The following is a 26,452-nucleotide window of genomic DNA, read 5'->3' as shown; positions in this document are numbered from 1 at the left end:
CCCACACAATGCTATCAGCAGACATCTCATTAATATTTATTTCTCAAAATGGCCCACTGATGCTAAGATCTCAGACACAGCTAGTAACTTTAAAAGGGGAAAATACATGAAGCCAAGAAGGTCAAGACAGAACATGAATTGTAACAGAAAGCATTCAACTCATAGGTATTTAACTCATTCTTTGCAGAAAGCTCAGAAAATACAGAAAGGTTGGTGGAGAGCAATGACAATGTTAATGTTAATCCAGTCACCAGAATGAAATAAGGAGTGAGGTTGACAATACATCTCTCCCTGGGATGGGAAGTTGCTGTATCTGGCACACCAAGGGAAAAAACTCTTATCCCCTGCCTCTTTTCCCCAAAGAGGTGAGCTGCCTACTTTCCAGGTTTATAAAAGACAAACAAAACCCAAACCAGGAAATTGAGAACTGTGGACAACCTTAAACCCTGGGCTAAGGTTAAAGTCCCTTTTCCTCAGAATCCTCTTCTGTGCTCATCACACAGGAAACTAGCACAGCCTGTACCAGCTTTACAGTGCAGAAGCCCCACTGGACTCAACACTCACTGTCCAGGGAGTGAAGGAGGAGAGGGCTGCAGATGGGTTTAAGTGCTTCAAAAATGCTGGTGTAAAGCTCAGGGATTCCCTTGCACAGTTGCAGCACAAGAAAGTATTGGTAAGGAAGGAGGAACCAAGTGCAAGCTCAGACCCTACAGACAGCACTGCAACTCACTGAAATCGCAGTCTCACTAACACACAGACTTTTCATTGCCCCATGGGCCCAGCTGCAGCTTGGGTTCTCTCAAAGGCTGGTGAAGTGCGATCACTTCTCCTGTGCTCAGCGGTGCCCAGCTGTTTCTCATGCAGAAAGATCCTGAGAGTGACATTACACAGCCAGACACAGGGAGATGAAGCAGCTGCTGAGAATGTGTATCAAATGCAATGATTTCTTCTCTTCTGCTCTCTTATTCTGTGGACTTGGAATAAAATTAAGCTGCAGGGACAACAGGTCTCTTTCTACTAGTCTCCACCTGTATCTTTAAGCTATACAACAGGGAACTTGTTTTCCGTAGCTCTGTGGCTAACAAAACCAGGGATGCTGAACTCTCACCTTCTGCTATCACAAAGACCTCAACTAATTCCCTGCAGCACATCAGCACTGCTTTTGAAAAGGTCCAGGCTCTGCAAAAAAACAGATGGAAACTATACTTATAGACTTTTAATGATGTCAAGCATTTCCTCACAGAGATGCCAATATGAATCTTTATTTTTCCCATCAGTTCTTTTATTAATCAGAGCACACACAGCAACTCCCTGTGCGGCACCACTCAGGGCTCACCCTATCAACATAAAACCTTCCAAAATTATCACCTCGGGTTTGCTACTGGGATAACAATGCTTTTATACTGAAAATTAAGGAGATGAATTCACATAGCCTTGGCAAATCAATATGCAATAGCAGACACCAACTCCAATATTATTTCACTGCTGCTTTTCTTCCCACAGATTCTTCCCACATTCACTACAGGGTATTGCTCAGTAAACCAGAGAAAGGAGAACAGACTCCTGTTGTACTGCTGTCACCTTTATGCTTTTGCTTTCAGGGCTCTCTTCTTCCAGATTTTGAAGTACAAGCATATTTCTGAAGCACAGCAAAGCCAAAGCTGCAGGCTCCAGCTCTGACAGCCCCTCTAGGTCCCCCCCTCTTTGTCTCCACCATCACATTATATGGAACAGGAAATTCCTGATCACCCATTTTCTTCAAGCTGTTTGGGTGAGGACATGAGTCAAATTATTCCCTCAAAGAGCTGAACTGGCATTTTTACCATCAAGACTGTGGAGCAGTTGTGAAGTGCCCAACCATTTCTGAAGAGCCATCAGGGACCTGGTCTCAGCTCCTTATTCACAGATGACGATCATTACCATAAGCAGAAGAAAAAGGCTTCTGCCCTCCTGACTGCAGCCAAGTGCTCCACAGAAGTTGGCTTTGCAGTGATAAATGTCACGTTTACAATGGGTTTTGCAACGCGAAAGTCCATAATTTGCTTTCCAGGGACCTGTGCTTGATTATCAGGAGAGTCAAAAGCATTCACTGAAGTCTAATGAATAGAATTAACACATCATTTAAACAGGGAGTAATATGTATGCAAATGAGAAAAAGTTAAAAATAAGAGTTCAAGCCATAATTTCAGAAAACGTAGACTGTGTCCTTATGAAATATGGATGTTTCAATTCACCTTGTATCTTTACATCTATGTTAACTGCTTTGCATGTGAACAATAGGGTCCATCAAGCCCCCTTTGATTTTTATATTTGAACTTGGACTTACAAAATGGATTATATTGAAACATGAATAATATATATGCTAATTAAAGACTGCATTTAATGATACAAATAAAGACGAAGACCAACACAGGCTAATTTCCATTTGCAAATTTCCTAATTTTTATATTTTCCTTTAGAAAGCAGAAACTTTATTTCCATAGTCTCAGGAAAAATAAGACAATCTTTTCTTTGCTCAAATTGTTTTAAAAATCTTTTCATCTCTTATTCTTTAGGATTGATCTCCACAGAGATACAATTGCTTTGCCTAGATAGATCCAGTATTAAATAGCACCCAAGTCAAACTACGGTGATTTGTGCACGCAAGTGGTGGGCTTTAATTACTAATTAGTATTAATTTTTTATAATAAGGAATTATTGCTAATAAAGTTTATAAATGCCTCAATACTATAATCATGTTCAGAATACGTGTGGCAGATGTAAACCAAATAAATGTCCTTGGTGCTTGTTAAGCTGTTCATCATTCTCTCCCTTCCCCTCCAGGTTCCCAAAATTAGAACAAGGACACAGGACAATTGTACAGTTGTAGGGAGACATGGTAGTAGCAGAAAACATGACTTCAACTACTGTCATGCAAGACCTACAGAAAAGCTTGATGAAGAATAAATAGGTTGCAGGAAAAGCCCTTTTAAGTTAAAAGGCTTGTTTCTACCTAAAAGTGAGGAAAGTAGTGAAAACCAGTTCATTCATACGAGTATGAAGCCTGTAATGAGTATCATGGCCAGTAGAATATTGGTTTACTGTTGTCCAAACGTTGGTTCTGTGGATAAAGTCCACACTCAGCCTTAGCTGACTAAACCAGCATTTGCAGTTTGCTCTTCTGAGCCTGCAAAGCAAACCCATATACTCCCTGATTGAAACAGCACAATGAAAGCTTCAAAAATAAGGAGTTGTATCAATGGGCAGACACTTACCATTTTGGTACATTTATGTCCCAAGCTTTTATTAAAAAGCAAAACAAAACCCAACACAACAAACTGAAATAATAAGGCAGGTATGAGCATTGCGTCTTCCCAGCTTTCACTTCATGTCTGCAACACCAGTTGCTGTTACTGATGAACACTGAAATTTAGGAAACTTTTAAGATTCTGGAGAGTAAATGATCATCATTTTGAATGATGATGTGGTTCCTACAAAATGTGAGGAATTTTACCAGCACTCACTGGAAGCTTTCTGACAGTGGTTAAAAAATGGCTGTGGAGAGTGAATCACTGCAGAAATCCATCCATTTAACTGATAATTTGATCAGAAAGAAAACATAAAACAAATTTGGACCTTCAGGGAATAGAACATTTGTCATTAACGAGAAATGTTTTGATTTTATGATATAATTCTTTTTTTAACATTAACAATATTTTTACAATTCAAATTTGACTTATTTCTACTACTTTATAAATGTTGATTTGTAGAACATTCAAAAAGGTTTTGTTCTTTTTTGGAAAAGACAGGGTTTCCAAAACATGAAACAACCCACCAATCAATACCCAGGCACGCCGCCTATGCCTGTTTCAGCTTAAAACTTGGAACTCAAATGGATTTTAACCTGTAAGTCAATAGAGTAAAACACATGCTGTTTATAGCAATAGAGGAACTGTTTTCTTTTAAATCAACCAACTCAGCATTCTACAATAAACGAAATGAATTCATGTACTTGCGACATTTGTAATAGCAGCACAACATGTTGTGCATTCACAGGCCTTGTTTTTCCCCAAATTGCACAGGTTTTAAGAACAGTAAAATGAAGTTCAACCCTGCTTGTTATTGTTTTACTGGTTTGCTGATCCCAGTATCTATCCAAGCAGCTAAGGTTGCCAAATTGATTTAATATTCTTATCCTATAATTTTACACTCAAACTACATCCTGCTGCAAAATAGCTGGTGCTAATGTTAGTCCAAATGCTGCTGTGGGACTTAGGACAGGATAGGGTCTTTCAATAGCTATATTTCATGGTTACAAGGAGAGAGAAAAAATATAATTTATCTGGTTGCTGTGGTTAATTCACAGTTTCACAGCAGAGGTATACTGTTCCCTCAGGGTACATCTAGCTGTATTGTAGGATATTTCATTCACAGTTTGTCTGAGACACTGCTCTAGCTCTGAACCTGACAATTCATGAGAGTGAATCTACTCCAGACATACCTGTATACATTTTAACACATACGCTTACATACTAAGAATATCATAGAAAATATTAAACTAGCAAGAGATCAATTGACAATGAGTAAGTAAACTGTTTCTTTGAGCTGGGAAGGGGAACAGAAAAAGAGTGCATCCATTTTCTTAATAGATTCTTCTTTTCATACAGTGATTTAATTTCACAAAAAGCATTTGTGAAATTTGTTTCTCTTTTAAAATATCTCAGAGCTTTAAAATCAGAGTTCAAAAATTTTAAAGCTGTATAAGAGTTTCTTGTACAGTAACTTACAAGAGACCTAGCAGATGAGTAGGAGATGCCAGTGGTACCTGGCATCCTCTACCACTGTAGTTATGAGAAAACCCACACTCCTCATGGCATATTATGTCTGAGCACTTACAAACCCATTGTTAATGGAGCTTAATTAGAATATTTTTATATTTAAAAAAAAATTTGTTCAAATGTATACACTGCAAACTATTGAGCCAGTAACTGCACAGATAAAATCTTGCTTTTTTTTCAGACCTCACCATTACAGCAGCACTGGGGAAGGCATTTCCAGAGGAAAAAATATGTCTGCAATTAATCCATTTAATTAATTCCACAGAGACAAAACAGAAAGATCATTGCAGCTGTGCAGATCCCTCCTTGCCTGACCTCAGCTGCCCTTGCCCCTTCTCTTTTGCTCTCTCTGCAGAAGAAGGTATTCTTGGAAATGTTGGGGAAATTCTGCTACACCTCTAAACAAAGCACTGAGGAGGGGTGTCAACAGCAGTTTTCCAACTTGCTGCCAAGACTTTTGCATAAACTTCACCCCCTCAGGATGGCCTGTGGGCAGAGTACAGCATGAATGTCTCAGCTCTTATGGGACACATCATATAGCAAATCAAAAATAAAAATTATCCTTTTTTTTTTGTTTGTTTGGGAGTTTTCAAGGTCACCAACATGATATTTTTAATTCTAGTCTTCCACACCTGAAGCACATATTGTCCTGTTGTTTGACTCATGATTGCATGCTTGACATTCTTTCAAAATCTTTCAAAACAAAGGTGATGCATATCTAGGCTCCCACTGAGTTCAGTGGCCACATCCATAAAAGTGCCTGCAGAAAGATGTTCACACAACAGACCCACATGCTACATTTAAGAGTGACAGTTCTCATTTAAAGGTACTGCTAAAAGCAGTCACAACCCAGCAGGCACCAGGATTGCCAGCACTGAGATGGGTGGTTTCTCCATTCCCTAATTCTTTTGCATGAAAATACTTCCATATAACAGTCCCTGCAGTGATGTCTTGATTCAACAACCTTGGGTGCTTGCTCCCAGGGTCTTTGCCCTTGGCACCAGGGATGGCCTCATGCTGGCACTCCCTACAAGGCAGCATTGACACATGCAATACACGTGGTGCCTTAGGTAACACAAAACAGGGCAACAAACCTCAGCTACACCAACCCCTTCTCCTCTGTTTTATTTTTAAACCTGAAACAATTGTTGTACTCAACTCTCCTCTACTCTTAGGCTCCCTACTACAGGAGAACAGATGGAACAAAACTCCAAACAGATTTTTTTCCACGAACCTGTGGGTCTCCTGATGCAGTCATCCTCTGTAACCATCCTTTGCATTTTCTCTCCTGTCCATTTGTATCTACCTTTCATTCTCCCTCTAAAGCCAGCTCCCTCCCTTGCTCCTCCTCCCAACTCTCAGATGTGCTCTTTTATCAGCTTCACATTATTCACTTTAAAAATGATGCATTTACACTGTGTCTTTCAGACTTCTAGCCTGTGATTTACAGGACAATTTATCACACTGTACCATCCCTCCTCTTTTCTCATGCTTCCATGTGTGCTTTAAAGCTGGCACTGCAGAGCTGTGGAGAACAGGCCTGGAAGCTACCATGTGGGATCAGACTCATTTCGTGCTCCTGACTGGAGCTTCTTAATCTTGTCTGAAACCTAGAAATTATGGAAATTCTGTATTTGCTTTTTATTTACAGGACAGCTGAGAGGAGAACACTGATTCATGAAATTCAGATGAAGGCTTGCCATGTGGGGCACAGGAAGAAGCTGGCTTGAAATATCTGGCAAGAACAATCTCAATACTGCAATTACATACTCTTGAGAACCCATTTAAGATGATCCGGGTTCTTCAGTCATGTGGACTCAAATTTACAATGGCAAAGTCCGTTGTAGCTGGTAGAAGTTACTCAGGAGTCACTCTGTTAACACCAACGGGATGGCTCAGGTTTAAACCTGAAGCAAAATCTAGACAATCCTATTTCCTTAAAATGGGACATTCCTGGGTCAGAATGTTCTTACTGATTTTGGTCCTGATGCTCTATAATCAGAATTAAAAGTACTATTTTCTGAGCTTTGCCAATATCCTGATAGTTCTGGAAATCACCACTGATCTGCATTTAAGCTTGGCAAATACCTGTTGCCTTTTCTCAAGACAAAATATGTCGGTTTGTAAAGTGGCAACTCACTATTGGCCTCACCAGAAAGGAAATGGGATCTTGTAGAATTCTGTTTCATGACAAAAAATTAAACCTAATGTTAATTTAAAAAGAGTAAAAGTAACAGGCATATAAGGAGAGAACATGCCCCTTTCCACAGTCAAGCTCTTAACAGATCATCCAGCATGCTTAAAAAGCAACTCTCCATCTGCAAATCTCTCTCTTTTTTGTCTAATGAGCCTGAGTTAGTCTGTTCAAAGGCCCAAATGGGCATCTCGGGGCCAATTCAGCAGCAGGGGGTCTGTTACTACAACTGACAACTCCTGTGATTTCTGAAAGGCCCTAAAGTAGCCATTTGGGAAATGGTTATGGACCAAGAAGTTGGGGAGCGATGGTTGCAGGTGTAGGTCCTGGGTTCCCCTGCCTCAGCCCTGCCCACACAGAGCCAGCCCCATGACCCACCAGCCTTGGCAACAGCTGGGCTCAGCTCTGCTGCAGGAGGGGACGATAAAACCCCTTGAGCCAACACCACGAAGCACAGCAAGCAGCACACTCTGGTTTGGTCGTGGGATCTACTTGTGGGCTCTGTCCCTTGCCCCAGGCTGTGTCCTGCTGGATGAAACAGCACAGATGCTGCCAGAGAAGTTTGCATATTGATTTTCCTCATAAAGGAAGAATGATGAGCACTGAAATATGGTACCAACAGCCAGAACAAGCAACCAGCGGCTGCCCTGAGCATCTGGCTTGAAAGCAAGGGCCTGATGTCAGCACAAAGGATGAGCCTGGGTCCCAGAGTGGGAGAAGAGGGAGCTGATCGCAGGCCTGCTCCCTTTTAATGGAAACAAGCAGCAGTTTGACATACTGAACACAGAAGGGTCCAAGATTCAGTACCTTTACCTCTGGAACTGGCAAAATCACACACAACCTGGATCTTCTGCAATAAGAGCTGAAGTGCTTTTCCTGCTGTCTCAGTTTTGGAGACAAAACTTCAGGAGGAAACACTCCGGAATGAGTGTCTCTTCCAAAGGGAAAAGGGCCTCCCCTTTTCCTCCACCAATAAGACAAGTGGGTCACAGCAAGTGAAAGTGGGAAAAACCAAACTGTTTATTAACACCAAACAAACGAGGGTAGAACAAAAAAACCCCTCAAAATACAACAAATTCCCGGAGAGAGAACAGACACACGGCTCGGACCAGCGGGGCCGCCCCCGCAGGCTCCCCGGACGGGCGAGGAGGGAAGGGAGGCAGTGAGGCAAAGGGAAGGAAAGGGAAGAAAAGAACAAGAAAAACCAACAGAACCTTTCCCCAGCTAGCCGGAACACAAAAGAAACCCAAAAAAAGCAGCACCGCGCTCCCAGCGCCCTCCCTGCCGAGCCCCAGAGCCCCCGAGCCGCTGGGCCCGGCCGTTCCCGCGGCCCCGGCCCCGGGCCCGTCCTAAAGGCACAGCGCCCTCGGGCACTGAGCGGACGGTCAAGGAATAAAGCGGCTTCATTACATCACCCCAGGACACCTGCATTGCCTGGGTTGAGAGCGGGAGATCAGAGGACTCCAAATCAGGCTTGGCTGCATCCCACTTACCAGACAGTGATCTGCCCTGTACCCATCCCTCATCTTATGAGACCAGATGTGGCTATTCCCAGAGGAAAACAAAGGCATGCCTTGTTCAGTATGAGCAAGGCACAGCTGGACACTAAAAAAGCTGTAAGAAGTTTCAGGTATGACACTCACCTCCACGTTTTCCCTCATCTCCCTGGGGTGTTGCCTGTCTCCAGGCTTAGGGAAGTCTCTTGCCCTTGTCAGTTCTCCTCACTGTCTGTGGTGACACAAGCTCTGGGGCACTGCCATCCCCAAGATGAGCACAAGTGCCTGGATGTGCTCCTCAAGCATCACCAAGGACAGTGTTGGAGCGAGCATCCCCATCCACCTTTCTCATTCCTCCCCCATGCTGCTCCCTCAGTCGTGCTAGTACAGCTCTGTCCTGTTACTACATGAACCAGACTAGGAGCTAATCTGGTTTAAATCAGGACATGAAAACGCCTCTTTTTTTTTTTTTAAACATAGATTATTTTGCAATCCAGCTCCTCACATGGTTGTACAAACATCTGCAATGGGGTCACAGAGGGCAGAACAAGGGCAGGGAGAGGACCCTGCCTGAACTGCTGCTGCTGAAATAAATACTCATGCAACTGCACCTGAGACATTCTTAAAATTAACACCCAGGGTCTCAGAAAGTGTTACCACTTGGCATCCTCCAGGGGGTGAGAAAATGAGCAGAATCACTAACATTTTAGAGTACGCTGAAAGCTTTTATCATTGTAAACAAACAATTTTACAATGGTCTGTAAATTTGCAGTGTTCCTTTTCCAATCAGTATAGTAGATGAACAACACATTGTACACTCATAAAATAAAACCTAGAAATAGGTTCAAATAACGATTTCGGCACTTTTTACAACCTGGTACAGGCAGAAGTTATTCTTTTTTCTCTCAATTAAGTTTTAACACTCTCTTAGCTAAGGAGCTGTGCAAGCTCCTCAGAATCTAACACCAAAAGGTAGTTTTCCAAGGCAGGGTCATTAGACATGGTAAATATGAGGGTTCTTTACGTTGCAGCTTTCATTTCTATATTACAAATTGATTTAGAAATACAGCTGACCAACCTTCTTCAGTTCTATTGCACCAGTGTCAGAACTCAGATGCTGAAATATTGAACACCTGAGCTTGCTCTCAGTGAGATCTTTACCACTAAGTTCAACAACAATACTCTCAACCTGTAGATGACTTGGCTGGAGGTCACACAGAAATCAGTGACCAAGGCAGAAAAAAGAACACATCTCCTGCTGCTCAGTGTAATTTCTTGTGCACAGAAAGGCACTGCCAGAGCAGTACAAGGCTCTGTCATAGGACTTGTCCCAAGGATTCTGTTCAATTTGACAGGATGCTTAATAAAACCTAAGAAAACGCTAATGTCTACTAAATTCTATAGGGTTTTGCCTAAGGAAAATTAAAGACATCTTTTTCCCAAGCTGTCTCATATATGCACACAACTCCAAAACAAGCCATACAAGCTTGCTTGCTTTTTGAAAGGCAGCAGCTGTGTTGTTCCAAGAATCCCCCCGAATGTAAACGTATTAGCACTGTATAAACAGCTTGATTTAATAAGAAATGCAGTACAATATTCCCACTTTGTCTTTGGGATCACGATGTTGATAGTGGCAATAATTCAAGGTGAATTATGGTATATGTTCAAAAGAAAGAAAAAGAAAACTCTCCAGCTATAGTCGTGAATGAATTTCTTTCTCTTAGCTGAAAATGAGAAATGGCTATAATTTAGTACCCATTTAAAAGTTGCTGTTGGCTAAACTCTAAAATCTTAATTGCTTATTAATATTCTCTGCTTATTTTTTTTCCCTTTGAATCCACAGTTTACAGGACTGTAGTGTCTAGATTAAGAATCAGAATGAAAAGAAACCAGCGGAAGGTTACCACACCCTCCTAAAATACATTCCCCCCAAATTACAGAATTTACTGTGTATCAAAGTATTTCAGTGGATTTCAGTCACCCTCCTGCACCTCTGTGAAGATGAAAGTGACACTGACCTTGGGTTTACCCTCAAGTGTCAATACCCATGACTTTCTCAATTTGCTACAGAATATAGTGGAAGTTCTAGAAAAGACAAGTTTCAAGCCATACTATAGCTCAGCATACTATAGGAACTCGTTGCAAAAAACTGAAGTCACACTCAATCCCTAAATAGTTTGGAGGTCACTACCAAACACACTTTGCAGTTCTCAGAGCTCGTAGCAAAGGCTGTGAGAGTAACAGTGGCAAAGACTGCAGACAATCCAAGTCAGATTTTAAACTGACCTTGAAGATCTGCAGATGGATCTCATGATACTGAGTCTGGGTATAAAATCACAGATGCAAAACAAATGCCCAGAAATGCAAAAATAATGTATTTGGGAAACAGCACCTCACCCCGCCCACGTTTTATGGGCTCTAGATGAGCTAGCAGTGCTCCAGTGAAGGTCCTAAAAGCCCAGTGTACAGTTTTCAGGAATATTTAGTTGTTGTCCGTACAGCACACAATTTCAGGAACCAGTATGAAAGGAAAGAAAGCAGACAAAGAAGCACCACTGTGCCACTGCAGAAGTGAATGGTAAATCCGTATGGTGAGTAAAACAAGGATCTGGTCTCCTCACCTTGCTAAGACTCAAATTCTCAACTTGATGCTAAAAGAAATCAGTTTAAGTACTAGAAGTCTTGGCAGCAACAGTCCCCTTCATCATGCCCATGACAGCTCACGGATCAGCCAGGCCAGCTTTTCCTCAAGAGGAATCAAAGATGCACAGAAGCAAATTGAAACTACAGCATCATTGTCCCTCCTGCCCAGGGAGCCCAACTACCAATAGGGCCCAGTGGATATTATGGCTCATGGTCACCCTGTGATTGTACTCTTCTCATTCTTCTGGGATAAAAAGCAGTACAATTTTTGCAGCTTCATTATGCTGACCTAGTTTACCTTCCACTCTACCAACTTAAAATCACACAGCCCTCTATGTGCAGCAGTGCCATTAAAAGTGCCGAATCCAGGAAACTTTAGTAGAAAGGTAATTCAGAGCTCTTCTTGCCTGCAAGTTCCCATCCCTTTTCATTACTGAGATGGCCACCACACAGACAAGATGGAAGTGACCCTTTCTCTGGAACATTAGCCATATTCTTTCACCATTTGTCCAGGATTCACATGAAAGAGGAACTGAGAACAGCAAATTACCTCTGCAAATAAGTGAGTCTTGTTCAGAAATGGCACAGATCATTTCCAAATATATTCAATTACAAGGAGTCTCTAAAACACAGCATGGAAGCTCAACAGATGGAAAAAGAAAATCTTCATCAAACAATGATTGTTTTTATCATTCTCCTTTTCAAATAAAGGGAACAGAAAATGAAGCTTCCTTACAAGAAGTCTTCTTCACAAAACTTATTTCTTTGCTGTATCGTGGAATGAGCCACAAAGACACCAAACAAAGTTAATGCTTTGCCAAACCTTCACAAGCAACTTCTCTCACTCCTTATTTTGGTCCCTGGATAATAGGGCACTGATGCAATGGAAACAAGCAGAAGGCTTCTCTCTGCTTCATTGTTCCGCTTATGTCACCTCTGGTCTCAAATCATCTAATCCCACAAGTGCTCAAAAATGCAAAAGCAAAAATATCATTTGTTTTATCCTCAAAATGCATTGCCAAAGGGCAACTTACGTCTCTTCTGCTTCATCTAGTTCTCTAGGTTTTGTTTTGTAATGTTTTTTCTCACACCAAAACAAAGTACTGCTGTACAAGAAAAGACCCCTTGGTGCAGCACGCCTGTCCCCTTGAGGGTTATCCTTTCATCACAAACGTTTCTCTGCTGTGCACTTCAATACTATGTTTCCCTTTCTGAAATATCTGTTTCAAACTCATTTTCATGCCATTTGCTTTGATGGTGTTATTCAGCAAATTATTCCATACGTTGCCCATTACACCTTAAGATAAGTTTTTTTTCCTGAAAATACAAATTACTGTTCCTTTCAAACTTCTGAATTAGAGTCTGCAGTGCTTCAGAATCTCTTTTTTCCCTATTTTAAAACACTGACAGAGATAAACATTTTATTTTTTTCTAAGGAAAGGCAATCAAACTGCAAAGGGCACATGAAATGCTGTGCTGCTGCTTCAGTGACAAGGTCTGCACAATGTGAAATGTTACTGGGGATGATTTGTGTTCTAGTTGCTTGTTGATTTATCCTAAAACACATTTGCTTTTTTAATACACTCTCTATATTTGTTAAAAATTCTCAGAACTAGACACAGATTATTTGAAGTTAGTACACATGTGCTCTCAAGTTTGTTCCTTTATTTCTTGCTTCATACTTATCAAAAAACTTTGACTGCTATATGACATAATTGCCATGTCTGTATTTATTAATTTTTAATCTTCACCAACTTTAAAATCTTCTCAGGGATGGTATTGCTACTCTTTGAGCAAATTAAACCCAAATTTTGCAATTATTTCTTTCGCTCCATTAGTGAAATTGCAAAGAAATGGAAATGTTTTGCAAAGAATCATAGGTACCAACATTATTCTAGATAATAGCTGTTAGCATTGTACTTCAAAACCTTTCCTCCTTAGAAGAGCATTTTGTATCAACACTAGATAAATACTACTAATCCCTCATCCCAGTGTTTTGAGATATGCCATATCCTTCCAGGACTTGCCTGGTGTGAATGTGACCAAGTTTAGTACTTCAGATAAAGACAATGTATACTGAAAAACAGGACAATACAATGGGATCTTTAGAACCTTTCCAATTTCAGCTTTTGTGCATATACTACTGCAATTTTATTCACTGTCTTACTGCAATGATGTTAATTACTTACAAATGTTAATGGAAATTATTTTCACAAGACTACTGTCATCTACTTATTAATTCCTTCAAATGTTCTCAGCCTCAACAATTGGGCCAATTAATGGTCAGCAAAATGGGTGTACTGAAAAATAGCTTGGTATTTTTTTAATGGATTCTGCAAATATAATGATCAATGGGCTGGTATTTCTCATCAAAGCTACTTTCCTCAGTCCCATCTAATCAGATTTTGAAATAATTCCTAAATACCTTGTATGTGGCTTATCCCCGCTTAATTTTAACTTCCAGACAAATGAGGTGCCTCTGGGTTCTGGTTCTGACACAAGCAGGTGCTGCAGGTTTTAGTTTAAATCAAATGGAGTGGGATTTGTTGATGTTAATCCTGATGTCCCACCAATGAACCAATGTCCACTGGTGTGAATGACAGTGTCTCTTTGTAAGAGGCAATCTTTACTTTCAAGACCTTGCAGGCTACACTTCTGAACTCTTCACCAATGTTAAAGAACCCTGACTCAGAGCATTGCTGTGGAATGTGAAACAAGCTTACTCCACTTTCTTGAAGTACAGTCAAAGGAAGGAAAGAACTTAAGATTACACACGAGGTTTGTGGCAAAGACACCCATGAAACCAATGCGAGTCTCACTGGGATTTTCTCTCACAACCACCCTTCCTGAAGGCCAAGACAAAGATAATTTTTTATAGCTACTTCAGAGGGACTAATTGTGAAAATATTTCTCACCATTACAGCTGGCTCTACCATTGGTAGAGCTCTACCAAGCTCATTTTCATGACACAAAAATCAGCATTTAAGACAGGTGAATACTTAACAAAAACAAACAAAAAAGCTGTTCTAGTACCCAGAGAACTATCTAATGCATCTAACACTGTAACTTCTAATAAAATAAAAAACCACAGGACCACATTAAAAACACTATCTGAAATGTCTTTCAAATCCTAATCAGTTTCCACTGATAAGGAAACAGGCTCACCTCCAGTAGACAAGCACAGCGATGAGAAGAATGAGGCACACGAAGGTCAGTGCTGAGACCACAATGAGTGGGATGATCCATTCCATTTTACCAGGAGAAGGTCTCGTGGCCATGCTAGAGCTGTTCTTGCCAGCTGTGTACATGTAAACACATAACAAATCCAATCATCGAGTGGAAAAAAGAATTACTGTACAGAAAAATGTGTAAACAAAACAAACAGCTTATCCCTTTTACATGCTATGAGTAAACTGAGCAGAGATCCTCTAACTGCAGGGTGGGACTCCATTTTCTTCAGTCTGAGACATGAGAGCACAGAAGTATGGTGTTTACTGCCACATATGGCTTGGATTTTACTACTGCCTGTAGTTACAGTCTCATAGACACTTTTAGGACTCTTTCATGCAAGTACCTATTATCAGATGTGGAGTACCCCACTGAGCCAATTCACCAGGGCAACTGAGTAAATGCTGTGCTCTGTCATCAGTATTTGTAGATAAATGCACTCTGTTTCTCAACGGTGCAGGACAGCCCTGTTTGCAAAGCTCAGTGTAATACTTCACTTCAGAAATAAATTTCTTGGTAACTATCTTAAAATAAAAAATCCTCAACATGTTGGGTGTCATGTCACATCATTTGCAGAATTGTCACAATCTGGTGGGTTACTGCATACAAAAGCACATTTTAACATATGGATTGTCAAGATGGGTGGATGAATGAATGGATAGGATGTGTTGTAACCAACAGAAGAAATCATTATTCCACAGTTTTTGAACAAAATTAAAGTTCGTCAATACCCTGAGATCTGGCTGAGTTAACTCCACTTTTTGCATGACATCTCATTAAAATTATTGTATCATATATAAGATGAATATCTGGAAGTTCGGCACGTACTGGAGCCAATGAGCATAGACACTGCACCAGTGTATTTCAAAAGACACCTAATTTGTGCAAATTCATGTCGACTTGATGAATAAATTGATTTAGACAGAATGATAAAAGAAAAATGCAGAAGCAGATTCCACATCTTATTAATGTTTCCTAACAAACAGGCAGTGGTTGATCAATACCTGTCAACAGGACGTAATGGGAAAGGATTAGTATAAACAGCTTCAGATTTCAATGAGGATTGAAATACGCATACTTGACTTTTAAGCCTGTGTGAGTCTTTCCTCACCAACATGCTTCCTTGCCCTCGTTCAGTATTGTATTATCACCCGAAACTGCTGCAAATCCTACCAGAAGAACGGAATTGCCTTTTCACCATAGGCAGGCAAAACACAGATAATTGGAAGTCACCAGATGTCACATAATATGAAGTCATACTCTATTTTAATAGCATTTAGATTATACTACTCTGTAGGCAGGAGTAAAATTCAACTAAAGTGGAAGTAAAGGTTAATTGTAAATGCTTTTGCCTGACCGCTGAAAACAGAGCAAGGCTGCAGGCTGCTGCAAGCCCAGCAAGAAATCTTCCTAGTTTTGAGAACTAGGCTGATAGAGGTAATGCCCTTTAGCAAGCAGCCTAAATGAGGGGCTAATCAGAGGGATGTTTGGGGGAAGTGAACATGAACTTTGATTGAACATCTTTGATTTCCTTGACTAGCAAAGAATAAGGAAAAGAGCAACTCCCAAATTAGAGCAAAGGCTTATTCTCTGTATCTGCCAAACTTACAAAATGCTAAGTCTTGAGGCATCAGTTATTACCAGTGCATTTCAAATAATTTAAGAGCATGAAAAAAGTAAGCCTGTGAGGTGTTACTAATCAGAATGGTAAAAGGGACAAAGAAAAAAACACATGATGTAATAAAACTTAGTAAGAGAGCCAAATAGTCCCACCACCTTATATCCATTAGGGTGTTGCTTCAGTTCTCTCCAATGACAGTATTCTGTTTAGTTTCACCTCCAAATCTTTCAACACAAACCCATATGTTTCTGTTTGCATGGGAAGATAATTCAATTCCATTGTAAGCAAAGCATGGGCTGGAGTCCCAATGAACACTATTAAATTCTGCAGTGCTCACAATGCTCCTCTTAGTCAGTCTAGTGTGGAGAACACACTTATCTGCCCCTGACAACTCCCTGTACCACAGATATGAGGAGAAGAAAGTGCTCAGTATGCTGAGTGCCAGAATAGCAAATGCTATTCCCTAATGCTGATGGCTGGCCCTGAAATTCCAGTTGGGAACGGCCAAGCAGTGATGCGCTTCAGGAGAAAAGATATAGTTCCTGTGCTGGCTTTGAAGAAAAAGTCTAAGGTGTTTCCCACTGTTTAAGTAATGTCTTGTGAGAGTTTAAACATACCAGTGCCAATAAATACTGTACTAGCATGGCAGCTGGGGCCAGAGGCAGAGCAGTGCAGCTGGAGAGCTGGTGTCTGTCTTGAGTGTCATGGCAGAAAAGCCTAATAAAAGCCAGCATGCTGGATAACTTGGAAAAAGATTAAATGAAAACACACACACAAAAAAGGACAGATCTGGGCCTCTACAGTTTCCTGTTCTCCTATATAACAAAATAGTATGAAATAAAAAAAATAGTCATCATTTTATTCTTTTCCAAAGCAAGAATGTCAAGCCCTGGTAGTGTCAAGAGTATATCCTTGTAACAGTGCCCACCATAAGCTAAACTTGGTGGAGGATGGGGAAGCTTAGAAAACAGACTAGGAAACTCCATTTTTGCTAAGAAATGTAAACAGTTTCCAGTGGCATATGCCTTTGTTGAATTAATTCAGTTTGCCTTTTACTGGCTTGGAATTCATCCCAGTAGGAAGGAATAAAAATTATTACAGCATATCTGTTTCAGGAGGTCCCACAAGATACAAGCCCTGGCACTACTAAATCTACTCCTGCATCTGGAAAAATATGTAACTTCTGTGAACCATCCATTTAGCAGTTCCACCCAGGCACTGGATGGATGAGCCCTGGCACAGGGAGTATTGGATGGCGTTGGGCAGCCAGGGATTCTCTGGCAGTGCAATTCTTGTGCAAAGGTCAAGGTAAGGAAGAGGCATCTACAGTTTGTGAAATGTGCTTTTTTTGGTGCATATTCTTGGTAATTGGTTCCTGAGAAAAGAAGCATGTTTATTTCCCTTAAGTAACACTGCTTGCTATAATAAGCAACCATAGCTGTACTATATAACCTATCTACTTTTATCATTCCTTGCCATTGCACAAATTGTCAGGACAAAGTTCTGTTTGTTGTACCATTTCAGATACCATTAACCAAAGAAAAGCCCTGCTGCTGAACTGCCTCAGACCACACGGTCTCCTAAGAGAAAGTCAACTTGCTTACCTTTCCCTTGAGTAAATGAAGTTACGAACTTATACAAAGGTCTTAATTAATTCTGGAAAATAATACTGGCCATATTATTAAATTATGAGAAGGCAAACCCATGTTTCTTAAAGAAGTATTACCTTTGATACAAGCCTGTGTCATTGTGCAGCTATTATCCCCTATTTCTTTAAGGCAGTGTGCACTACTAAGCATGGCTTTTCACTGCTCTGTAACAGATGCCAAACATATTTAATCCTATATCTGAAATTCATAGTTTGCAGGCATTAAATAATTCAGTTCTTTTATTTTCAAGCCATTCTGCTGTTTGCTCCTGTAAGTTGCCATGTACATCTCTGAAGATATTTAAAAGCTGTCTGGACACAATCCTGATTGAAGTGCTATAGGGAACCCTTCTAGAGCAAGGAGGCTAGACTAGGTGACTCCAGTGGTCCTTCCCAACCTTATAAACTCTGTGATTCTGTGTGAAAATGGCTGAAGTGCTACATGAAAATGCAGCTTAATAATCCTTGCTGTGGATGGAGAAGAATTACACAGATGTTTAATTATGCTAATGAGGTTATCCCTAAAAGGCTTTTGTAACCTTAGACCTGGCAAAGACAACTCTAAAACCCAATACTCAGTCTTTGTTAAAAGCATACATCAGGCTTGAAATTTAACCTGCACATCATGATCTCTCTGTCTCTACAAAGCCCTCTCGTGGGAGGAACTCAGCAGAGGTGGGTGAGCACTGAGGGATAGGAGGACCTGGCTGAAATTTGGATGAAGAGCCAAACCCACCTCTCTGTCCTCAGTCCCAGCTCACCACTCAGGCAAAAGCACCAACCCCACAGCTATTACTTTGCTTACAACAGCCCAGTTAACTCCAGTAAAAAACAAAGGATCTGTTTAATTGTCTGGCACAACCAACCAAAATTCTGTGGGATAGTATCTGCTTTAGCCTGATTAAACTGGATCATCCTGGATTTCATCTTTATCCCTTGCTCCTTTTTTTTTTCTCCCTCTTTTGGGAGAGTATAATTTAATTGGTGTTTCTCTGATTTTCAGGTTTCAGAGTCACAGACAATGCTGAGCAGCTGTGTGTGTAACAGTTGCAGATCAAAGGTACAATTAGTCTAATGTGGGCACCAAAACAGAGAAAGGATGATCAGGAAAATGAAAGAGGAGAATGCAAGCAAGCATTCGGTGACAGAAGAAAATCATTAGCACTGGCCAATACCACAGACAAGAAGAAGCCAATGCCATTTGGAAAATAATGACATGGCCTCAGGAGAGGTGTGTGTGTGTGTGTATGTATGTGTGAAATAAGCACTAAAAGAAAATGAGCCTTGCTGTACTAATTGGCCTCGCACTTTCCCTGTAATTTCTCATGAGTTGCCTGTTCTCCTCTAATCATGCACACTCACGAGTGCTTCCCCATTCAGTTATCTTCTTAAAACTGCTAATTTAATGCTACATAATTAATTTTATAAATGTATATTGTTACGAAACAATTTTCTACTCTTTAAAATTATTAAACTTTCTACTCACAAAACCATTTTTGAAACCTTGACAGCTTTTTAAAACCTGCTTTTAAAAGATGCAAAAGAGAAAAGATGCAGGGAGAAAACATGCATCCAGAAATGTTTCTGCCCTCACATTGGGACAGAGTAAACTGCAGGGATGCTTTCTGCTCACTTTGGAAGCGGCCTTAACAGTCTTAGCTGTCCTGATGCTCAGGAATCCTTTCAGACACTTCTGGCAATGCCCTCTTGGCTTCAGTTGTCTTGATTTCAGGCTTACCTTGTTATGGAAAACCTTTAAGGCCCTTTCTCATGGGAACAAGTCTTGCTATGGCTGGAGTTTCACTGATCTCAGCTCCTGGCATGAGTGAGGTCAGGTCTGTCTTTATGAATTGCAAATTTCCATGTTACTGGGGAAAACAATTAATCTGAAGCAACTAGTTTTGGGCTTTGTGCTAATCTAATTCACCAGCTTGTGTCTTTCCTAACCTAGATCCAGCCTGAAGAAAAGCCCCTTCTGCATTCCAAAGTGTCTTCTCACAGGGTAGCATTCCCAACAGGCCTCCTTCCTAACACAAAGGTGATTAGGGCAAATGGCATGTTGAAAGCTGCCTGACAGGCATCTCAGACCACATTCAGTGGAAGTACTGGCCTTTGAGGATTTCCAGCTGAGGAGTAAGAAAAATAGCAGTGTATAAAAAAAAAATCAGTACAACCTGTTGCAGGTTTCTCAGCTTCTGCATTGTTAATCTGATCTCTAACAGAACAGTTATGATCCACAGCATTACAGACTGGTCAGCATTTCTGTATCAAATGTTATTAGATTGGATTTAGCTTTGTTTTTTAAATTGGTTCTGAGCTATAACTGAATGCACAATATCTACATTTTTGTGTTTCTCAATGTAGGGAAAAATAAATATGTAAGGCTTTTTCACACTACTCTAGAACAGCTTTGATGGAAAAAGAAAATTATAAAACACTACAGATTAGCAAAACGAACAATAGTAGTAAAAATCCCCAAAAAACAACAAACAAAAAAGCGGACTATCTCATAAATGCTGTGGTAATACACATAATCACTCAAATATACTTGTCAAATAAATAAATAAATCTAAATAAATAAATCTAAAATAAATCCACATGCAGATGCTCCATCTGCTCCTTGCAGTTTTCCTCACCAGTGCCTGGAGCTCCCCAAGCAGAAACACGCAGAACATTCGTCATGGCACATTGGGAGCACCATGAGGGACCAACTTGCAGAGGCCTGTGCAGCAAACCCCAACCACACCAGGCTTGGTGCACATGCAGATCACCTGGGCAGGCTTCCAAGAGGCTGTATTTGCTGTGTACACACTGTGGAGCTGGTACATACATCCAGAGTTGGAGTGTACAGGAGCACTGGACATTCTCACCAGGACAAACAGAAAATATGTGAACTCTGCCTGGTTAAGATTTTTTTTCCACAGAAAAAACAGAAGGTAATCCTAGTGCAGAAGGTGCCTTGTTTTGGAAGATCAGAGCATGTAGGTTTTGTGTTGAGAAATAAACCAGCAATGATCCTGTATTTGGGAGAATATCTCAAAGCCCAGTCAGGGAAGAATCCTGCAGAAAAACTAAACTAAAACTAAAACTAAAAAAAGCACATATAGCAAACTTCCCATGAAATGCCAGTTCAGCACACCAGCCACTCATCCAAATTAATTTCACAGCTATAGCTCATTGCATTCCCCTCCCTTTCTATTTTCAAGAAATTCTTGATGTAGCATGTTGGGGGTTAACATTTTTCCAGATTTTCTCTTCCAATATGCTACAAGGACCATGAATCAGCTCCAATAAAAGGATATTTTTATTTTCTTTCTGCTTTGCTCCCCCCAGTAACAATATGTGGGGTTGGGTCCTGTGACAACCTGCCAATCAGATGTAGCCAGCCACCACAAAAATGTATCTACTGGAAACAGGTAAGGAATTTGGATTGTGTTATTTTCCAACACTCATTCTGGTAAAAATAGTTTCCCCACAGATCACTCACCTGGGTTAATGGTGATGAATTTGTTGTCTGAAGGATATTCCTCTGGAAACCTGTCCATCTTTGGAGGAGGTTTTCTTGTTATCTCTGGTCTTGGGACCTTGCCCAGGTACAGTTCGTTGGTGAATGCTGGTGGCACTTGGGTGGAAGGGAGCAGCTGGGGCTGAGTGTTGGCTTTCGCAAAACTCTCCTTCTCGGCACCTCCAGCCATGGGGGCAACGTTTTGGTTTGGCTCTTCTCCCAATATGGTTTTATTTCCTTCTTCCTCAGCAGTCCTGTTGGGGGAAGCCACAGCCACGCTGGGCTCTGTGCTATTGTGTGCCTCTGAGTCTGCTGTCGCCCTGCTTTTCTCCTTCTTTTCAGCGTCCTTTTCTTCCTCTTCCTCATGCTCCCGCTCCCCATCCTCACTTTCACTCTTTTCATCTTTCTCCCCCTCCTCGGCTCCCTCGCCATCCTTTGTCAGTGCCGAGTCCCGTTCCGTCCCTGTGGAGGCGGCAGTGGCCTCAGTGGTGGCCACCACGGCTCGCCCGGCCTGTTTGCTGGGGGCAGCGGCCGTGGGCAGCCGGGTGGGCCACATGCTGCTGGGGAAGGAGGAGATGCCCCCGCCGCTGAAACCCAGCCCTGCCAGCAAGGTGCTGGTCACCACGGAGGCCATGGTGGCCTGGCTGCCACTGGAGGAAGGGCCCATGCCTGTGGCCATGGACACGAAGGAGAAGGGGAGCCCCGAGGAGGTCCAGGTGGAGGAGCCAGAGCTGATGGGAGCCATGTCTGCTGAGGAGGCAGGAGATGCTGTGGGCTTGAGGAGATCACCAGCAGCAGAGGGGAAGAAAACACAGCAGAGAGCATCAGCAGGGGCCCAACATGCCACCTGGAGTCATTCTCTTGCTTTTCCCTCCCTTTTAACACACATGCCATTCTCCTAAAACCAGAGACTCAACACCAGCTGGATGAAAGGCTGAGCCAGGACAGAACAAACCACAGACCTGCCAGCAAACCAAGAAGAGAGGAAACCTTCCTGCATTCACCACATAATCAGCAAAACTCTCTTTATCCTTATCTTTATTTTACATTGGGACCTTCTCCATCCACATCACCACTGACTTGTGAGTAACATTTCCTCTTGGGGTGAGATTTACTCACAGTGCTTCAATCCTCAGAATACCAGGGGTTTAAAAATACAGTATTATATAAGGGCTGTCCCAAAATAATGGCTGTGCTGCCAATGTGAGCATTTGTGGCCAGTGGGTCACAACTCTGACAAGGAACTCTGGCTCTTCCCACGCACATTGTGAGGGCCTCAAAGGATACTATTTTTATTTCCTTAATTTACCCATCAGGATTATTCTCCTAAGGACTGGTGTTGCTGTGAGGCATTGATCTTGTTAGAAAAGAACTGCAGCATGGCCAGCTGGGCACTCCTGAAGGACTTGGAAAGCATCAGGAGCCCTTCAGCAAGCTACCACCACATCTGCCAGGACCTCCAGGCTGTGACACCCATGTATAGACTCAGTTTTCCACATCCACAGGACTCTCCCTGGCCAGCTCTCTCTGGCCAGAGAATGAAAGGCAGGACTGGCACTGCCTGCTTCACTGAGAGGCATCAGGAAATGAACTATGGACTTTGCATCCTGCCAATTTTATTCTAATGTCAACCCACCGCGCGCATGCGGGTCTCTGCACACGTGTGTGCTCTGCTGTAAATAAAACCCCTTAGTATACACATAAAGAACTAAACCTTGGTCTATCCATAAAGAAGTAGTCCTAAATTACATGTGGAGAAAGAGACTGAAGTGAATTGCCTGAAGACAAGGAGTAATTCTGTGGAAGAGCTGAGTCAGCAGTTCCTCTGGACAACCTGACCATTCTCCCACTCTGAATGGCTGAAAAATGTCTCACATTGCTGAATTCATCAGCAGGAGGACATTAGCTGGAAAGGTATGTATCACATGAGGACAAAAAGGGATTAAATAAGTGCTGCTGAACATTGAAAAAAATGTAAAATGTTTATTTTGGAAACTTAAATTTATAACTTAACAGCATTTCTGCATCTCTCTGCAATTCCCAGGTTCAGTCAAGACATGTAGTGGAAATGCTGCAGCAAACCAAGAAAGGCTGCTTTCTCACATTATTTTTGACCAGCTGCAATCACAGAGAACCTGAGATCTCAGATGAAAACTTGTGCTTTAGAGATTTCAAGCGAAAACTTTAAATAAATATCTAAACTTTCAGATACTTATCACTCTGAATCCCTAAGGCACTGTGAGATTTGCTTTTTGCTGGTATGAGCAGTCTCAAAGCTGGACTGAGTATTAAAATTTGACAGCAGATTTATATATCTAGAATACCTCTATACATCATTAAACAAACATTAATCATTCACATGCAAGCTTTCTATATGTTATTTGCTCACTAGGGAGTATATCAAACTGGATCAGAATAAAACCAGAAGCAATGTACTTAGAGTAAATTCAATAGTATGAATCCAGCCCATAAATTTGACTGAACAACTCAGTACACTTGATGCCAAGAAATTTAGTTTATGGATAGTTTATATTAAATAAACTAATAAAATGCTTTTAAAACTGAAACAGTGTATTCCACTTTTGCTGTAAATGTACCAACATTTCTGATTCTGGAATACAAAAGTTGGCTTCAGTGACTTGCCACAGTCTCACCTGAATTAAAATAAAACAAAGAGATTGTTCACACAAAGATGCTGTGTGTGAGGCCTTATTCCTGTTGCATATGCTTGTGGTCATACAGTTAATAAAAGAAATTAAATTTATTTTCACAGTCATCATTAAGATTTTACAAATCCCCTCTAAATGTGCTGAACACTGATTGAGGAAAAATTTTTAACACTCAATTCTCCAGTGGTCAAAGCTTCTCAGAGCATGAATCTAGAAAACCATTTCATATTGGAACTATATTTTATGCTATAAACCCTTCTGTGACGGATCTGGACATCCCTTCCCCAGGAAAGCTGGGTCCTGCTACAGATTTCCAACACTGTGCTGCCATCTGGTGGGAATGTCCCCAAATCCCCACTCCCTAAATCCATGACTTACCACGCCTGTCTTCACAATTCTGGTCCCCTCGAAAATTCGAGTGGTGTTAGCTGGGGAAGGAAGAAGAGCAGCTCATCAGGGCAGGGAAGGAGGAAGAGGAACAACTGCTAAGCTACTGCTCAACATGTGGCTACAGAATACGGGTGCAGGTCTCAGCCTGGAGCAAAGGCAACTCAGCTCTTTGGGCATTACCTCACTCTGCACTTGTGTCTGAACGCAGATTTACTTGTCTTTAATTACCCAGGCCTGGCAATGCTGGCTTACTGTCAGAAAAAAAATTCTCTCCTTCAACCCCGAGCTGGATGGAACATCCTGACTTACACAGAAAGCAAGAGTAGCTTGATGATAATAGTTTTTTTTCTGTCCTAATGATAAAATTGTCATTATTTATTGCTATATATCTCAACTACAACTATAATCAACCCTGTATAACATTTTCAAAGCTCAGGTGGAATAATTTTCTAGGCTAGATCTTGGGTAGAGCCAGAGATTAGAACAGCAGCTCCTTTCTTGGGACATCTGGAAGGAATCACATCATCTACTCCCACTGCAGATGTGTGTATCACTTCCACTGCATTGAATACTGGGCTAGAACTGGGCTAGAGTACCCAAAAGATATCCTACAGAGCTGTCAGTAATGATTTACTCCTAACTGTGATTAAACACTTATTGTAGTCAAACTTGAAAGAATTTTTCCATTCCATCACATAGTAAAAGAGGTCATAATAAGCAATACACCCGTTTCTAACTTCTGTCTGGCACTTAAAAGTGAAGTCTAAAACACCGTGCTGAGTTACCAAGAACAGACATAAACATGAGTTGTGGCTTGGACAGGACACTTGTCTGATCCCTGCTCTCTCTTCAGTGCTGCCAACACTGAGGCATGCCACCACAACAGAACTAAACCATGTCCATAGCCTGACATCCTTCAGACACTAAGTGCTAACAAAGCAGGACCAAAACTCCCATACTTTCTGAAAATGACACTGAAAAATGCCCCTATTATTTTTTTCCATTTACAGCATCAGATCCAAGTGACAACTCTTTGCTTCATCCTAAGGATTTAAACTTTTAACTCTCTGCTTGTTTTATTCTTTCATTACCCATTTTGAGGTTTATGCATCTATAAGCTGGAGTGGGAAGGAATGCTCTCATCAGAGGCAAAACCTGCCCTACTTAATAAAAAATGGCATAATAAGATCCCACGAAGGAGCAAAACTTTAGCATTTAGAAAACCTCTAAAATCATCAAGTTCTTCTACCGAATCTCAGCTTTACCAGATTTCTCCAATAAACTTAAAAGGAAATCCATGATAAAAGACAGTTTACCATCTAGTTATTTTGATTTTCTTTATCTATGTATGTTTTGGAAATCACTGAGGTTGCATGCATGATAAAACCTGAGTATCTCCACATGTGGTTGTCAAGGTAGGACTGATCTCCTTTCCTCTTTACATAACACAGACACCGATCAGACTCACATTCTGTTACAGCTGTGCCTCTGATGCATAAGGAGTCTCTGATGAATTTGTTTCAGAAAACTAGTACCAAGAAAAGCTCTAAATTCTCCTAAAACCTGACAAACCCTGAAAGCAAGAGGTGTAGGCAAACCCTCCTCACTGGAAATGAGATTCAGATCAAGTCACTGGCCACAATATGAAATTAGCATTGTCTACACGCATTCAAATATCTTCTGAAGTAACTTCATACCATATTGCACTCTGCAAAGAAAATATTAAACAAACAAAGAATAGTTCAATGTAAAAATATGTATGTGGTTTTTTTACCTTGAAAGAGCATAGTCTGGCTAAAGTCACTACGCATTTCATTTCGGCAAACTGCTTGAACTCTGAACAGATAAAGGATGTCAGGTGAGACATGGCTAATGATGGCCTTCTGTTTAAAAAAAATAGATATTATTCAGTTTTTTACCCCCACAGTACTGTCCACGATCAGTTTGAAATATATAAAGCATTGTGCTAACACAGGACATTTATGCCATATAAGACAAGCTATATTTCCACATAAAAATATTCAGTGGTTTCCTGGAGAGGGCAAGGCTGAAGGCTGAAGGGATGCACCCAGACACTGCTGACTCTGCCCATGAGAAAGAAATGAACATGTTCCACATCTGTTCTCATGACAGTCTTCATGCCTCAATGTCTCTGCTCTCCTCAGAAGAACTTAAAACTCAAGTCATTCGCCTTTACAGCAATTATAATAAGATATTTTAGGTGGAGATCCACATTCCCAA

The 26,452-nt window shown here is 41.1% G+C and overlaps 1 protein-coding gene across 3 annotated transcripts in view; it reads right to left on the bottom strand.

The window, feature by feature from the left end:
- Positions 1 to 26,452, bottom strand: part of PTPRG (protein tyrosine phosphatase receptor type G) — a 398,071-nt gene that overhangs the window by 49,591 nt on the left and 322,028 nt on the right. For all 3 annotated transcript variants that reach the window (XR_014226741.1, XM_082289015.1, XM_082289016.1), the window contains exons 10-13: positions 25,986 to 26,094; positions 24,200 to 24,249; positions 21,135 to 21,927; positions 14,316 to 14,448 (exon numbers count right to left, since the gene is read on the bottom strand). Coding sequence is in view for 2 of the 3 variants with exons in the window: in XM_082289015.1 (XP_082145141.1) it covers positions 14,316 to 14,448; positions 21,135 to 21,927; positions 24,200 to 24,249; positions 25,986 to 26,094 (1,085 nt within the window). In the remaining variant the exon portion in view is untranslated. The remainder of the gene's footprint in view (positions 1 to 14,315; positions 14,449 to 21,134; positions 21,928 to 24,199; positions 24,250 to 25,985; positions 26,095 to 26,452) is intronic.

Source organism: Coloeus monedula (genome assembly GCF_965178545.1).
Source record: "Coloeus monedula genome assembly, chromosome: 11".
In the NCBI taxonomy this organism is placed as follows: Eukaryota; Metazoa; Chordata; class Aves; order Passeriformes; family Corvidae; genus Coloeus; species Coloeus monedula.
Note: the sequence above shows the minus strand (reverse complement) of the source record. Positions and strands in the feature narration are given on the sequence as shown.